We start from the raw sequence: 17,138 nt of genomic DNA, 5'->3' as shown, positions 1-17,138 counted from the left end.
GTGTCAAGGACCAAGTTGTCTCTAGGAGCAAAGATATAGAGTCTTGAAATCTCAGGAGACTTGTGAAAAATTTGTTTTGCTTTTTTTTAATTGAATTGTCCTGGAAATCCCTTCTACCATGTTTAATAAACATCTGAAGTCTGTTGAAAACACACAGAAGTAGGATGCATTGGTGGCCGTGGGTATCTAGATGGATAATTATTAGTATTCATTATAGTCACAAAATACATAAGTTGTTAAGAGGGCAGTGGTGTAGTCATTCAAGTTAATAGTCTGTGAGCTCTGATGGAGTCCCTTAGAAGCCAGAGAGATTACATTTTCTTTATAAATTTATCTCTAGACAGAATTTCCAGCTTGTGCAATCCCATGATCACCTGTGAATGATCACTAATGCATTTGTCTATCCCACTGAACCTTATATTTCCACATGGTGGATTTTGTTTAAGCTATATGTTTATATCCTAGTGATTTCATGACTGCTGTTTCCCAGCCGCAATGGCTATGTAGCTCTTCATCACTCTATAGCCCGTGGTGGACAGAAATCTACTAACTCATTTTACCATCAGTCATGCCAGATAAAATTGCTTTAAAAAATATCTTAGAAAGTATAAGCACATTTAGTGAATGTTGTTGATGGAGAAGATACTAAGTGAGGCTTTGTGTATTTGATATGCCCTAATATTGAGGAAGATGAAAATTATGGCAAGAGTTTAGAACTATTTTTTCTATTCTTTATACCTCAGTGAAAAAAAATTATTTTCATGTGCAGCCATTCTCAAATATATTTGGGCCACGTACCCCTTTGAAAGTTCTTCAGAAACATACACATTCACTGAAAAGTTTGCGTAACATTGCAGTTTCCTAAGTGTACTGAAGCTCACGGAGAAGTTCTACGTCTGAATTTAAGAACCCCTGTCCTACTGATTCTCTTTGAAATACCAGCTTTTAGCTTTTAGGGTTGGTTGTCTTTAATAGGAAAATGTCAACATATGTGAGGGAAGTTAAAAGAATCATCTAAAACTTAAAATATGTAATTGTATGCATAAAATACATTTAATTTTAACTTTTAAAATTAAGAATTTAACATATCAGTGGTCAAATGATGAAAGTAAAGTAGCAGACAGCCCTGTAGAAGAGATCAGTAAAAGTAACTTGTCAATATTCTATGCCACGGAAGACAAAGTGACCAGATTTGTCCTATTGGGTCTTCCTTTTGTTGTCAAGACAGGTGTAGCTCCGGTCTGGGTTCACTGTAAGAAATGAATTAATGTAAGCAGTTATCTTCACATCTGCAGTTTTTAATCATTCAGTTGTTTATTGTTAGGTAATAATTATCCATTCAGATGAGAAAATCTGCCAAATGGTACGGCTGCATCATACTGCATTCTTTTCAAGTATGTTCAGTTTGTTTAAATAACTACAGATCTTTCTACATTTGTTTCTACTTATTGTGTTAAACATAGACACAGCATGATAATGTTGGTAAATGGCTGTTTAGGTTAAGTTAAAGCTGTTTTTTTGTGTGTGGGTGGGTTTTATTCCTTTTTTTATTTTTAATTTCCAACTTTTATATCATTTAGGACAATACTATAAACTGCTGAATAGGATTCTCAGTATTACTTTTAAAAACTTAAACTACAAACATTTCTTTCAATGCCAGTCACATTTTCTAATGAGCTGGAAAGATATTTTCTTCTGCACCTGGAAGATAATCCTATTTTATTATCTGAGGTATAATGATGCCTGATTTTATAGCAGTTATTCCAGGATAAATCTTGCTTACAATGACATGTTTAGTCAAGTTATACGTAACAGGGTTTAAGACACGCTACCCCAAAATATGGCACCTTGGCATACTGGATATTATAAGCTGAAGAAATTTGAGAAAAGGCAGATACAGAGAGGATTCTGACCTCTCCCTTCTCCCTTGAAGCAGGTCATTAGACTCTCATGTGAGAGGTGCCCTTCCTCTACATGGAGGAAATGAACATCCTTATCTCCGAAGATAAGGGGCAGAGAGAGGAATCTGAATGATTAGGCTTTGCTAGGTTTCCCCTGGTTGACTACACTTAGCTCATGCTCTTCTGTCCGATCATATTTGCCACGACTTTCCATTCTTCATTAAACCTAGTATAAAAACACACAGATTTAATGATTTCTTTGAGTCTTCATTTCCTTATGAAGGCTCTATATCACATAAAACTTATATTAAATCACTATGTATACTTTTCTCTTGTTAATCTGTATTTTGTTACAGAGATCCAGCCAAGAACCTAAGAGGAAAGATATTTTTCCTCCTCTACATAGGCATTTTGCTTTGGGAAATTAGAATTAATTTTGCATTTAAAATGAGATATACCAGGGCCAGCCCGGTGGCGTAGCGGTTAAGATCGCGCTCCTAGGCGGCGGCCCAGGGTTCGCAGGTTCAGATCCCGGGCGCGCACCGACGTGCCGCTTGTCAAGCCATGCTGTGGTGGCGTCCCGTATAAAGTAGAGGAAGATTGGCACAGATGTTAGCCCAGGGCCAGTCTTCCTCAGCAAAACAGGAGGATTGGCGACAGATATTAGCTCAGGGCTAATCTTCCTCACAAAAAAGAAAAATAAATAAATAAAAGGAGATGTACCTCATTTTCAATGACTTACTTCCCTGTGGAAATAATCATATCTCCAGTAAGCTAAAGGAAAAAATCACAAATACATAAGAGTCCCTTAATGACAGATGTTTTACTTGTGGATGTCATAAAGCTTCAAGAAAATCTTATACATAGGCTGAAAAGCCAGTGAGTCTCTTTGGCTTTTAGACTGTTCAAGAATCAGAACTTCCCAAAACTAGCCCTGATAATTCCACCATATTATGCTTCACAGAATTCAGTCTGAGCACATTGTCATACTAAAGGGTGGGCCACATTAACGTGGGCCAGAGAATGTTTTTGTCTTCTCTGTGCTTCTTTTTAGTTAATAATGTTTCTATTTTTAGTTAGACCTTGGGACTATAAACAGAAGTTTCATCATTGATTTTTTAATAAGAAATATAATCTGTTTCTACAAATATTTCCCTAATAATAGAATTATCTATCATTTCATTTGCTATGCTCATGCTCTACTTTTATACTCTGCTATCAGGGCCAAATTCTAATCCTTTAGGAGCTGCAAATTGAAAAAGCAAAAAGCAAAGCAAAACAAAAAACTAGAGCTCTTTTAAAATATTCCATTTTTTGCCATTATGGTTTTGTTTTACATTGTTCTGCAGAACTATAAAAGAAACATAAAACCTCAAAATTCCATGTATGAGGATTAGAAATAAATACCTTCCCTAGCATTGAGTTATTTTGCCTAGGATATGTTTTTAATCTCTTCCTAGTCATTTCTTCCACCTTAATAAATGGTCATGTTCCTTGGCATTTGTGATCTTCTCGTTGATAAAGCAGGAGTTGACATTTTAAACTGAAAAGCAGAGAGAAAGTTGAGATGAGCAGAAATGTCATTGTGCCCATTTCTTTTTCCCGTCTTCCCTCTGTAGGAGAAACATTGCAAGAAGAGCAGATTGAAAGGGTAATGTGGCATAAGCTTTAGTACAGGCATACTGAGGGAGGATAGAGTCTTTCTAGCGTGTTCTCCCATACAGGGTGGTGTCACATGACAACCTCTCCCTACTCTTGATGCTTGCCAGGAGGGCTTTTTTATAGAGGGAAGTAACACAAACATTTAATTGGAGCCAAAATGAATTTTAAATGTCTGCAATTTCCCCTGAAAGATACAGTCAATAAAAAGAAAAAGATAGCGGGTGTGAAAAGAAAGAGAAGAATTTATTGTGCTAAGGAAATTACTTTTCTTTTTTTTTTTAAACCATGAAAATGCTAAATTCTATCTGGCAGTCATCCTGCCTTTAATGTGTATATTCAACTCCAGTAGTCCTAGCTCAGAGCGAGCCACAAAACCTATGAGAAACATGCTAAAGCAGGACTTCAAATGTTATCCAAAGCCTCATAAATTCCCCAATAATATGGAAACTTTTATGGGAAATTAAAAGAAAACATGAATCTCCATGCTCCTACCTCTGTAAACAGTGGGCAAAAATAAAGACCACCACTATACAGTGGTTGTTTCTTTAAAAATGTTGATTTCATTTTTTAATTAAAAAATAACTATTGATGGGAAGCAACATTAATATTTGGTCAAAGTATGAAAAGTTTCCTTATGGGAAACAAAGGATAAAAGATAAGAAAGTTATCAATGAATTAGCAGACAAAAGTTTAATTTGCATTCTGGAACAGAAAAACTATTATTATTATTTTTTACAAAAAGGCATAATTCACTTATAAATGTAAATAAAAAACATTTATGGTTTTAATTTTGAAACATGTTTACCAATATGCATGTAACATATATGTATAAAGTAGGCGAAATCTGTATGCATCTGTCTGTGATAGCGAAGACATCCAGTGAAAATAAAGAAATTTGGGATCAATTTGACAGACTGTGTAGTTAGTTTGTGGCCAGATTTAGATTGAAGTGTAGATTCAGTTCACTGGAGGTAAACCTTTAGTTCCAGACTGTTTAAAAGATGTTGTTATTAATCACTAGACCTGACAGGCTCTAGTTTCACACAGGTATTTAAATCAGTAAGTACTTTGTTCTTAAAATTTGAGTTGTTTTAAAAGCATTTCTTTTGCGCTCAGCGCCTCTTATGTTTCCTTTTAGAAATCCCCTTTGCCTTCCTTGCCGCACAACCTTTACCCTAAGTCCACCTTCAGCAGCACTAACCCATTTGCTGATTCTCTGCAGTTCAACGCTGACAAGGTTGGATAACGCCCATTGTCTTGCCATTGCCTTTGCAAATGTTTTGTTCTTTGTTACTACTGTGCCTTTGTCCCAGTTCACTGTTTGCTAAATTTGGGCAGGGAAAAAGAAAACAACTGTGTTTGGAGTGGGCACGCCAGTCTTTCTTAAGCACATTTTCTTGCTAGAGCATATTCATTTTTATAGCTGAAATTAGTTGGTCCTTCTGAAGAATAAGAGGAAATCAGAAGTCCAGTGCCTTTCCTGTATTTTGGTGTGAGTTAAATTTTCTGATACTTAAATATTTGTTAGTTGCCAAATATGTGGACTACTTTCACACATAATTTCTTTAAAACCTTGGATTGGTTTAAATCCTTCTCAGACTTATACAGGGTAGTCCTAAACTCTTCTGTGAGTTAATTGCTTCACAAATAATTGTGTAGGAGTCTGTTGAATATTCATAAAGTGTGTCCATGTAAATGCCTGAATCAGGAAACACGTAACTGTTTCAATGCTTGTAAATCTATACTCCGATGTTCTCATATTCTGATGACATTATAAATCCAAAATTGAAAGAAAAATTTACAAGAATTTATATACTGTAATCTGATCATGAAAAGGAAGAAAGCTGTGAACAATTTCAGGAAGCATTTTATGAATATTCATTGGATTTTTCATGTTATTGTAATATAGATAACCAAAGATGCTGTATCTGAAGGAATATGTTTTCTGTTACTGTAGGAATTACAGAATTCACGTAGAGTTATCTTCTGTTGTTCCCCAACTAACCCTTTTGCTCCCACACCATTTAAGGTTTGTCTTAGTGTGAAATGTTCACGAGTAAGCGAGTGTGTTACAGTGTGCTCTGTGTGTACGTTATAGTTGTGTGCATACGTGGCATGGATTTCAAGTGCGCTTCGCATTTTTGCCAATGAAGGCTAAATAATCTTTGCTAAGGCGTTCTATTTTCATTAATTTTAAGAAGTGTCAATAACAAGCTGATTACACATTCTCAGTGAGAATGAGGGTATGTTGTGCTTAAGTAAGATCCTGAACAGTTTTTAGACAAGCAGGTTTTGTTTATTTGTTTTTAAGGAAAATAACAGCTCAGAAAAGTTATGCAGCAAGTAAGATCTCTAAAATTTGCATCCATAAATTTATTAAAATTGTGGGAAGTTTAAATTAGATTTTGTTCCACTTTTTAAAAATGAAATGGGCTTAATTTATGCCTGCTGACATTTCCTATTGTTACAGAAAAGTAAATTTTTTATTTTAACCAGAAAAATTCTAAATTACACATTCGCCCCACCTTAGTCTGTTTAATAAACCTTGATTGGATCAAATGAGGTTTTTTATTTGTTCATTTTTATTTGTACGTTGTTAATTTGAGAGTACTATGGCACAGCATTTGGGAAGATCACAAGAGTTTTGTTTACACTAGTAATTTTGGTCTGTTTGGCCAATGATGTGTAAACCAAACATTTAATACAGCAGATTCTGTAACTTGAAAATCTATTGCCCTTAAGTCTCTATCAGTCAGCTCTCCTATGCTTTGCTAGAAAAATAGTAATTCATGTTTATTAGGATCATTTTGGGGTAGCTTAGAATCCTGAGGCATGCATTCTGGATCTTCAAAGAAGGATCACATTCAGTGCCATATAGTTTTAGTATTAGGTATATTTTGTGGTATTCTAATTCTTGACACCAATTAATAATCCCTAAGCATTTGTTCATGCCTGTCATTTAGTGTGTTCTATAAGGTGTTTTTTTATCTTTTTCCAGATATACTTGTATAAAATGAGGTATATCAGAAGGATTTTTTGTAGAAAAAAGGTAAAATAGAAAAGGATAGGAAAGATTTAGCTTCAAGGCATCAAGGACAGCTTCACAGCAGGGTTAGACCTTCAGCTGGGCATCTCTGATCCCTGAATTAGCTACTGTCTTACTATGGAAGTTGGAGGACACAACCTGTGTAATGGAAAGTGCATTGGATTGGATTAAGAACTAAGCAAAAGAAGTCTAGTTCCACGGTGTGATTTTTGAACAAAATCTTTCACTTCTCATGGCCTCAGGTTAGTTAATTTGCAAAATGAATAAAATGAACTCAGTGACTTAAGGGCCTTTCAGACTCTAATATTCTGTTTGATGATCTATCATTAAGAACTTGATGATACCAAGCCCTTTTTTTGAAATAGGACTCGTAGCCCTAAGTGACAGCAAGTATACCATACTTTGGGTTTGTGTGAAGTATTCACCCATGTTTTCTCATTTGTCTGGCGAAGCTGCCTTGGCAAGGAAACGACGGTGTTGTCCCTTAAAACCAGCCTCTCGGATCTGAGTCCATGTGCTCTATGCTAACAGATTGGCTCCCTGTAGATGAACCTGCATGTGTAATGCTCATTTTCATGGATTTGTTGAGAGAGTTGTCTGGAGAAAGGATTCAGGTAGCAATAAAAAATTCTTTATATATAGTCTCACTAATAAATTTTGAACTTTGATTTTTTGATTAACTTCTTTATTAATTTTTTTCTAGTTTCTTGGAAGAACATTTTTAGACCCCTAAAATCTTGCCTAGAACCCCTTCACATGCATGATAACTTTTGAATGAGAATTCTTTTTTCCGAAAGGGGAAGTTTGTACAATTTTCCATCTTAAGTTATTTAAGCCTTCAAATTGAATAATTCATCACCTTGAAATACCAAATAACAGTTTAATGACTTGTGCTCTGCACATACTATTTTGTTTTGTATATTTAAATTTTCCTGAATCCTGTCTACCATTTTATATATATATTTTTTCCCGTTATTTATGTCAGGTATTTTAAAGCCAGTTTTTTGTTTTTGACATTTTACTCATTTCTTTTCCGTTAGTTTTTCTTCCTTCAACTGCACATACCCACTGCATTCTTCTTGTCCCCACAGGCACCCAGTCAGTCAGAATCAGAGCCAGAAAAGGCTCCATTGTGCAGTGTGCCTCCACCCCCTCCCTCAGCATTTGCAGAAATGAGTGGTGATCGTGCACAGTCATCTGCAAGCAAAATCTCAGAAGAGGTGGACAAAGAGGATGAGTTTGGTTACAGCTGGAGTACGTTGTCTCTCTGTAATCTGTTTAATTCTGAGAGCTGTTAAATAGCTCTGGGCTCCTCAAGGCTTATGCCTGGATGAATAAGTATGTTTCAACTTTAATTATACATACTGCAGTGTTGTGGGGAAAAAAATACTATTTGTTTTCCTCACGTATAGCACACATTCCCAAGGCATGAAATCATGTTCTTCCTTTCCTTTCAATGTGCATTCCTGTTAAAGCCCATTCTGCCATTTGTCTGGAAATGACGGAGGGCGGGGCACGCCCGCGGAGGCTAGTACTGGCCCAGCCACCTGGTGGTCTTGAGCTAGTCATCACCCCTCTAGGCCTCAGCTTCCTCTGTGTAAAATCTGTTGTTGGTATTACACTTTGAACTTGGGTATTTTCTGTACTAGGGTGGTAACAGAGTATAATTGTTGAGATCAGATCTTTGGGCACTTGGCAAGCTGTTTGACCACCTCTGAGTTTTAGCCTGGTGGTTATCCTCTTTCTAAAATGCAGTGCTGGGGCCAGCGCGGTGGCGCAAGCGGTTAAGCGCGTGCGCTCCGCTGCGGCTGCCCGGGGTTTGCTGGGGGTTCGGATCCCGCGTGCGCACCGATGCACTGCTTGTGAGTCATGCAGTGGCGGCGTCCCATATAAAGTGGAGGAAGATGGGCATGGATGTTAGCCCAGAGCCAGTCTTCCTCAGCAAAAAGAGGAGGATTGGCAGATGTGAGCTCAGGGCCGATCTTCCTCACAAAAAAATAAAATAAGATAAAATGCAGGTCTTACCTCAGGTTGCTAACATTAACTTAGATAATGTCTGGGGAGTACTAAGCACCATGCCTGATGCACAAGAAGCATTCAAAGGCAGCTGTTATTAGGATCATTGAGGTGTTTCTGTTTTCTAAGGAAATAAGCCATTTCACAGGGAAATATTAAAAATTTAAGCAAAAGTTATAAATGCATCAACACTTTAAAAAGTTTCATTTTAAAAATATAATTATTTCCTTTAAGAAAGCTATTGTATATGCTTTTAGGAAGTACAGCTGCTAGATTCTAGAAGGAATCAGGAAATGGCAGTTTATGAAATTGATGCAGTTAAGAATCAATATAGAATACATGAAATTACCCATAGAGTAACATTTTCTAAGAGATGATTTGTAAAATTTGCAGTTTTCTAAGTCTATTTTCAATGAAATTAGAGTATATTGCTAATCTGTCAAGGTAGCCAGAATGTACTCTGAGGAAAACATGAAACCAAATGTTTCAGTTATCTATTGTCGTGTCACAAGCCACCCTAAAACTTCATGGCTTAAGAAAACAATTTATTATTAATCTATCAAGGTGCTGTGGTTGACTGGGCTCAGCTGGGCTGGGCCTCCAAGACGGCTCACTCAAAAGGCTGACAATTAGGGTTGGCTACTGACTGGTTGCTCCTCTGGGCCTGTGGCCTGGGCCACCTACATGTGGCCTTGCCCTCTCAGATTGAAGAATAAATTCTACCTCTTGAACCTGTGGAATGGGAGATGTAAGTGGTCTCATCTAAGTAGGGCATGTATCTGAAAGCTGGGATAGGTACATCGATTTGTCCTGGCCTGATGGCTTGGTGCAAATAGAAAACCCATTCCCTTTATTCTAAATATATGTACCAAGCAACTGCCCAACATGATGGGACACGCAATATAGATGTTCCTGTGGGAGAAAAGCTTCCACTGACCAGTGAAGACAAATACTCTGGATGTCCTCTTCTCCTCTGAGAATGATAAAGTAACGTGTTTTTTTGTTTTTTTTTTTTTTTGGTGAGGAAGATCAGCCCTGAGCTAACATCCATGCTAATCCTCCTCTTTTTGCTGAGGAAGACCAGCCCTGAGCTAACATCTATTGCCAGTCCTCCTCCTTTTTGTTTTTCCCCTTTTTCTCCCCAAAGCCCCAGTAGATAGTTGTATGTCATAGTTGCACATCCTTCTAGTTGCTGTGTGTGGGGCGTGGCCTCAGCATGGCCAGATAAGTGGTACGTCCGTGCGCGCCAGGGATCCAAACCCGGGCCGCCAGTAGTGGAGCATGTGCACTTAACCGCTAAGCCACGGGGCCGGCCCCAACTTTCTGTTTTTTTAAATGCTTTCTTTTTTCTTTTTTTTGTGAGGAAGATCAGCCCTGAGCTAACATCTGTGCTAATCCTCCTCTTTTTGCTGAAGAAGACTGGCTCTGAGCTAACATCTATTGCCAACCTTCCTCCTTTTTTTTTTTAACCCCCAAAGCCCCAGTAGATAGTTGTATGTCGTAGTTGCACATCCTTCTAGTTGCTGTATGTGGCACGTGGCCTCAGCATGGCCCGAGAAGCGGTGCGTTGGTGCGTGCCCGGGATCCGAACCCGGGCCACCAGTAGCGGAGCGCGTGCGCTTAACCGGTAAGCCACGGGGCCGGCCTCCAACTTTCTGTTTTAATCACAGTCTCTTGAGACTATGTTAATGTGAATCACTTCTCTTGGGCCTGATCACCTCAGGTGAGCTGATTAATCAGACACTGTACTGTCTGCATCCTGGATGCAAAAAAGTTGCTCGAAGTTTGGGTGCTCCAGGAAACCAGGCTTGATGCTCTGGTGGCCAGTCTATTTAGCTTTTCTTAACTGCCAAGGATTACATTTTGGTAAAAATAATGCCCTTTTGAGCCTATTCTAAATAGGTTTCCATAGTAAAGCATTTGGCTGTGAATTAACTCTCAGTACCTAAGATTTTATTTGTTATTGTTGTGTAGAAAACATCAGAGAGCGTTATGGAGCTCTAACAGGCGAGCTACATATGATTGAACTGGAGAAAGGTCGTAGTGGTTTGGGTCTAAGTCTTGCTGGGAACAAAGACCGATCCAGGATGAGTGTCTTTATAGTGGGGATTGATCCAAATGGAGCAGCTGGGAAAGATGGTCGATTGCAGATTGCAGATGAGCTTCTAGAGGTAAGTTGTGGAAAACGCTGAATTTACTCTTGCTGAATCAGTGCAGTGGGATCATCAGTTTCCAGAATATCCACCTGGACCTCACACGGTGACTGAGAAAACTATCACTTGTGTAATAAAATAGATGCATTGCAGCAAATTTGGCTCTACACCAAATCTCTGCTATGTAGTGTCTATGTTCCCATTAACTTCCTTTTAAAGGTTGTGACTTTGTAGCACCAGAAACAATGTTTGCCCCAAGACAGTAATAAAGATCACACTTGAAAATCATTTTTTGTGTGCTGCGTTTTTATTAGGAGCTTTTGAAAAGCCAAATGACCAGTCACTCCCTTGTAATGAGGCCGACCCACTGGACATTCTGGAAGTTGAATCCCTAATGGTAGAAGTAATGGCAATGGGGTGCAGTGGGGGTCAAGATTAAGGCTAAATAACAAAAACAGTAACTCAGCCCACCAAACAAAATAAATTTGTGGACCATACGTTATAGTGTTAGGATTGTATGCGCTTGTATTGTTTGTCCTTGCCACCTGTAGCCTGGAATCCACATGTCTTTATATTGCCTTAATACTCTTCCCCATACCTCGTGTGTTTCTCTATTGGCTAGGAAGGCTCAGTCAGCAATGGATAAATGACTAAATGACTGGCAGTTTCCATTAGGTACTGTGCTTCTTAGGCACATTCTGCTGCCTAAGTCCTGCATCTGCCAGCATCGCTTCTCCCAGTGGCCTCCCAGGGCTCAAGTGTTGAGATTAACTAGGAAATATGACAGTAGGGGATCTCTCAGGATGATCCATGCAGGTCACAAGTGCTTCCACAGAGCCCTTGGTTTGTACAAAGCATTCTGGAAGCCCTACGCATGCCAGGAAGTTGACTCTCTGCTCTCCAGTCAGTCCAAGCGGTGCCTCTTTAGTCCAGGGAGGTCAGACTACATACATGTCGTTTCATGTTGGCTTTAAACATGAGCTTTTCTTTATCCACCATCAAAGTCAGGTTCAGGTTCTGGGAAAGAAAATATATATAATATTTTACAGGAAGAAAAAATGTACTTTTCCTTAACTAGATAGGATGATAAAAATTTACAAAATTAAAATTCCAGGCTCAATTAATGATATTTATTTCTCATAGATCAATGGTCAGATTTTATATGGAAGAAGTCATCAGAATGCTTCATCAATCATTAAATGTGCTCCTTCTAAAGTAAAAATAATTTTTATCAGGTGGGCATTTTCTTTTCTTGGTTTACTAAATACTTTTTGTTAGCCTTTCAATTCTGAGTTCTTTCGAATGAAAATAAAACATTTATAAGTGTGTGCACGTTGTAGTTCCAGGTCTTGGGGGTTACAGAACTTTCTCTGTTAATCCTTCTGAGTCTTCAAGTAAAAGAGTAAAAATAATATGAATCATTATGATATGATAGGTCAATGCTTTTTCTTTTAGAAATAAAGATGCAGTGAGTCAGATGGCCGTATGTCCTGGAAATACAGTAGAACCTTTGTCTTCTACCTCAGAAAATCTACAAAATAAGGAGGTTTGTAGCTTGTGTGTTTCTCTGGGAAGATGTGTTTGATATACCACTTATTAATTCAGCTAACAATTATAGAACCCTTACAGGGATATCAAAGATAAATAAGTCATAGCCTTAGCCCCCAAGGAGTTTACAGCCTAGTACAAGAAACACTCATGTAGATAAGCACATCAGTTACATGAGGGCTAGTAGTCGAGTCTGCATAGGGAATAATGAAGGTAGAAGAGGAGTTGTCAGTTCTGCCTCAGGAGAAAGAGTGAAATAAGCCTTTATAGAGGGGATTACACATGAAGTGTGTGTTGGAAGTAGAAGACTGGGCGGGGGGGCTCCAGAAACAAGGTAAGCAGAGGGCATGGATTGAGGAATGGCCTGGAGGCCCTGGCAAATGCAGAGAATTGAAAACTGCAGAGCATTGCTGAACAGTGGAGACAGAGACTGGGGAGCTGGTAAGGAAAGGGTCAGCGAGAAAGGAGGTAGGGTCAGATGTTGGGACTCATGATGCAGACTTTGTTTTTGAGGCAGTGGGGAACTCAAAGAATGAGAATTGTAATTTTAAACACTTCCTGGAAATGGTGTGGAGAAAAATCATAGGTTGCAAGGAAAGTAAGTTAAAGGGAGTAAGAAAATTATTGGGGTAGTTCAAGAGAAAGATAATGAGGGCATGAACTCATGCAAAAAAAGAGGAAATGGTTGCATCAGATATTTAGGACCCAAATTGACATTACTTCATCCCCACCTAAATTTACTCAGTCAGGAAAAATGAGTGGTTGAGACTCTATTTATCCAGCAAACATTTATTGAGTATACGCCTTGTACCGGATAGTGTTCTTTGGGCTGGGAATAGGCCAGTGAATGAAACAGACAAAATGTACAAGGCTTCCACGTGTCTGACTTGGTGGCTTGTGGATGGCTCATTTTCACCAAAATAGAAAAATAAGAAAGAGCAGATATTTGTAAAAGTAAAAACATTCTATTTGAAGCAGCTTAAGAGTGAAGTGCCTGTTGGAAAGCCTGGTAGAAGTGTACACTGGGACATGTGGTTTAGAGTTTAGTGATGAATTCCCACGGATGCAAATCTGGCATTTGTTGGCCATGGGAGCTGAGGCTCTTTCCTACAGAGAACAGAAAGAGAAGAAGAGGGCCCAGGTCAGATCATGTAATGTCGGCAGTAAGGAGGAAGGCTAATGAAGAGTGGTCAGAGAGGAAGAAGGACCAGCAGGTGAGTCGCACAGCAGCTTAGGAGACCGCATTGCAAGGGGGAAGGTATTTTCCACAACGTTGAATTCTGCAAAGAGCTCAAGTAAGAAGATGAATAAAGAGACTCCCCTGGACTTGGCAGTTAGGACGTTGTTAGTGATTTTGAGAAAGCAAATGATGGATAAGAAATTAGGAAAGAGAAGGCAGTGGTCAGAGGGTGACAAAGAATGAAGAGTGTTTTTGGTGGGAGTTTTGCCTTGATTTGGAAAAGCTTTGGATACATGTTTAGGATGAATAAAAAGGTGGTAGTAGTGAAAAGCTTAAAATTAGAGGAGCCATGATGACTCTCAGTGGGAGAAGGTCTAGAAACAGAAACACTCTTCCCTAAATGAATATAAAAACATGGGGCTTGTCTATACATAAGATAGATGTACGAATCATTGTCTCATTCTGGTGAACTGAGTCATTGCTCATATGGTAAACTGAGTCAAATGGTTTTTCAAGATTATAAAGGGGAAAATTTTATTTGCATATGAATTGTACCAAATATGTCCCTTAGGAAAATGGAGTATTTTAATAATTTTTAGGTAAAATATTTAACAGCTCCTAAATTCACTTGATGACTAACACAGTAAAATAGTGAATGGTTCCTCTGCTGGTGTTCTGCTTTCTGGTGAGTTTCACCCTTTGGTAGCTGGGTTGCTATTAGATTTCATTATAGAGTAAATCCGGGTGGTCTTGAGAACAACTTTGTGTCTCTGTGCTCTAAAATTATTGCTGTCTAATCATACCTCATTAGTATTTTGAAGAGAATATAATGTTCATAAATGTCATGATATGTTAAAATAGTAATTATGAATTACAATATGAAATAATTTTGATGAAGTGGCCCTCATATTTAAACAAACAAAAATACATAGCACATGGTTGCCTGTTTTGCCATTTCTTTCCCTCTGTCAGGCTGAACCAAGTGTTACTGCTTGTGATGCAGCTGTGGACCTCAGTTCGTTTAAAAACGTGCGGTATCTGGAGCTTCCCAAGGTAAATCTGCTTTGAATTGGAATGACATGATGTGAGTACCTTCACACCAGTGTGCTAATTCACTGGGTCTCAAAAGCGTGCTCTCCAAACCAGCAGCGTTAGCATCGCCTGGGATCTTGTTAGAAATGCAGGTGCTTGGGCCCACCTAGACCTACTGAAAGAGAAACTCTGGGGGTGGGCCCACAGGTTGTGTTTTAATAAGCCTTTTTGGTGATTGCAATGCACACTAAAGTTTGAGAACCACTGTGCTAATTGATACTTTAGTAGGGACCCAGCTTTTCCTGCCTTTCTGATTATCCCAAGGTATGGCATTTAGTAGTCTCTCCTTTGATTCATTTACCAAGGACCTGCTATGAAGGAAACAAAAAGAGTAAAGAAACAAGAGTTATAGTCTTTGTCCTTCATAAAGCTGAAAGCTCAGATAACTAGAAGTTTCACTGATAGGCATCAGCGAGGTATTTACTTTTGAAAAGATCTGAACCTTAGGTTCAAACGACCACTGTAAAGAAGTGATGTGCTGAACAGACTCCTATAAATGCTTTCACGTGCTGCAGGCTGGTGCTGGAATGCAGGTGGAGAGTGGACGAGCAAGAGTATCCGGAGAAAGAGCGGTGAGGTACTCAGGGAGGAGAGGAAGGAAGGAGGTAGAGTGGGGGAGAGGGGGATATCTACATGAAATGCTGCAGGCAGGAAGAAGAGGCCGGTGGCCCCTCTGCCCCTCTCCAGCTGACGCAGTGCAGCTTGTGCTTAAGAGCCTGGGCTCCAGAGTCAGCCTGTGCACTTACCTTTCTGAACTAGGTGCTATAGAGGAATGTGAGAACCTGAAGAACTTCAGATTTTATTGCCCACGTGAAGCTTCCATTTATATGTAGATTTCAAACAACTCTAAAGCTCAGGTCACTGAAATGTATTTATTGATGAAAGCCAAAGTGACTAGGGGAGATTGTTCAAGAATCTTTTAAAATCAGCTCACAGAAGAGGCAATCAACCATGATTTTAAGTGTGGACTTTTAGAGCCACTTCTCTGGGCTTCAGTTTCCTTGTCTATAAGAGGGGGGAAATAATAATACCTCTATATTAGAGATCTTTTTGTAAGGATTCAGTGAAAGAATTTATATAAAGCACTTAGCTCAGTGTAGGTTATTATTTTCATTAATATTTTTAATCATGAGCCTCTGAATGCTCCAGAGAATGTGTCCTTGAAAACAGGCTTTGAGGAAGCCACTGCTAAAAAGGACATGTTAAGTGATATATCTTACTATAAGCCTGTGCCCTCTGAGCCCCATTATTAGTCGACTCTGGGAACAAAACTCAAGAAAGCAAAGAAGGGAGAATTAACCAACCTTCTAACATTCATGCTTCATCTGAAATCCTTTGTCACTTATGGAATCCTGTATTTTTTAAAATTATGATTATTTGAAAAAATAATTTAATGGTAAAGTCACGTGTGTACATTATGTCATTTACTTCTTAGCAGCCCTGTGAGAGTGCTGTTATTTTCCTCACTTTGAACAGCTCCTATAACTCAAAATGGTAGAGCTAGAACTTAACCTCTGGTCTTCTACCTCCAAGTCCCGTTTTCCTCTCCCTGTTTCAACTTGCGATTGGGCCCTGTTTACCTTTCCAAACCCCTATATGTTCCTTATGAGGATCCTCTACTTCATTCATGCTGATTTGAATCAGAGCCCATGGAGCTTGTTAGGAGAATTCATGGCTCCTTGCCTTTGCTTATATCACTTGGGATGTCCTTCTGCTTTCTTTTAGCTTATCTAAATCCTACGTGACTCAAGACCTAGCTGAATCTCACCTCTGTGTATTTTGAAATATTCCTCCAATGTTCTGGCCTATATAATGCTTATTACTAATGTCTTCATTTATTTGTCATATAACCATGCATGGCCTAAGGGCATGCCTCTTGCGTTAAACTTTCATGTGAGTATATTTTCTATACATCTAAATTGCACATATGTTGAGAGAAGAAATTCTTAAACTTTCTATCCCATTATCTTATACAGTGTTGTGTACCATAGTTCATACTAAGTATTTGGGAGGGAAGAATGAATGAGTGCTTATATGCAGTGTATGCACAAGGGAAACAGTGTGGGATCAGGAGAGTCAGGAAGGAATGAATAGTTTTAGTACTGTTTCAAAATGGGAACTGTAGTAACAGGTTATTACTAGTTCTATTTTGACTCCCTAGAAACTCTCTTGACAGGTCGATTATCCTTTTTCATTTTAATTGTTTTTTTTAATGGGAAAATAGAAGTATAAACAGAAAGTTTATAATGTATATAATCTGAACCCTCAGTAACTGACTGAAATGCTAATTCAATTTATCAGACAAAATATTTTTGATTAAAGATTTATTTTCAGCACATTTTGCCCAAGGAAAGTACCTACACTTCAAAGCAGGTAATAACCTTACATGATTGTCAGAGAGATGTTTCATATCCATCCAGTTTTATATGGTGAAAATCTTCAAATACATTTAAGAGTTTTTCTTCTTCTGAAATTTAGAGAATCTTCCAACTTCAAAATAGTTCTGCTGATAATAATAGTAGTTTGTTTAGCTTAGTCCC

The 17,138-nt window shown here is 38.5% G+C and overlaps 1 protein-coding gene across 11 annotated transcripts in view; it reads left to right on the top strand.

Annotated features, from left to right (window-relative positions):
• The window catches only part of MPDZ (multiple PDZ domain crumbs cell polarity complex component), a 157,108-nt gene that overhangs the window by 116,968 nt on the left and 23,002 nt on the right, over nt 1-17,138 (top strand). For 6 of the 11 annotated variants that reach the window (XM_087444589.1, XM_087444594.1, XM_087444591.1 and 3 more), the window contains 6 exons: nt 4,702-4,800; nt 7,701-7,863; nt 10,600-10,796; nt 11,922-12,013; nt 12,234-12,324; nt 14,479-14,559. In XM_087444589.1, coding sequence (XP_087300715.1) covers nt 4,702-4,800; nt 7,701-7,863; nt 10,600-10,796; nt 11,922-12,013; nt 12,234-12,324; nt 14,479-14,559 — 723 coding nt within the window. Of the gene's footprint in view, nt 1-4,701; nt 4,801-5,520; nt 5,593-7,700; nt 7,864-10,599; nt 10,797-11,921; nt 12,014-12,233; nt 12,325-14,478; nt 14,560-17,138 lie in introns of all 11 variants that reach the window. The other 5 variants (XM_087444592.1, XM_087444596.1, XM_087444593.1 and 2 more) reach the window with 2 other exon arrangements.

The sequence above is a fragment of the Ceratotherium simum genome, chromosome 20 (assembly GCF_057802395.1).
Source record: "Ceratotherium simum simum isolate JZ-2026a chromosome 20, ASM5780239v1, whole genome shotgun sequence".
NCBI lineage: Eukaryota > Metazoa > Chordata > Mammalia > Perissodactyla > Rhinocerotidae > Ceratotherium > Ceratotherium simum.
This window is presented reverse-complemented; position numbering and strand designations above follow the sequence as displayed.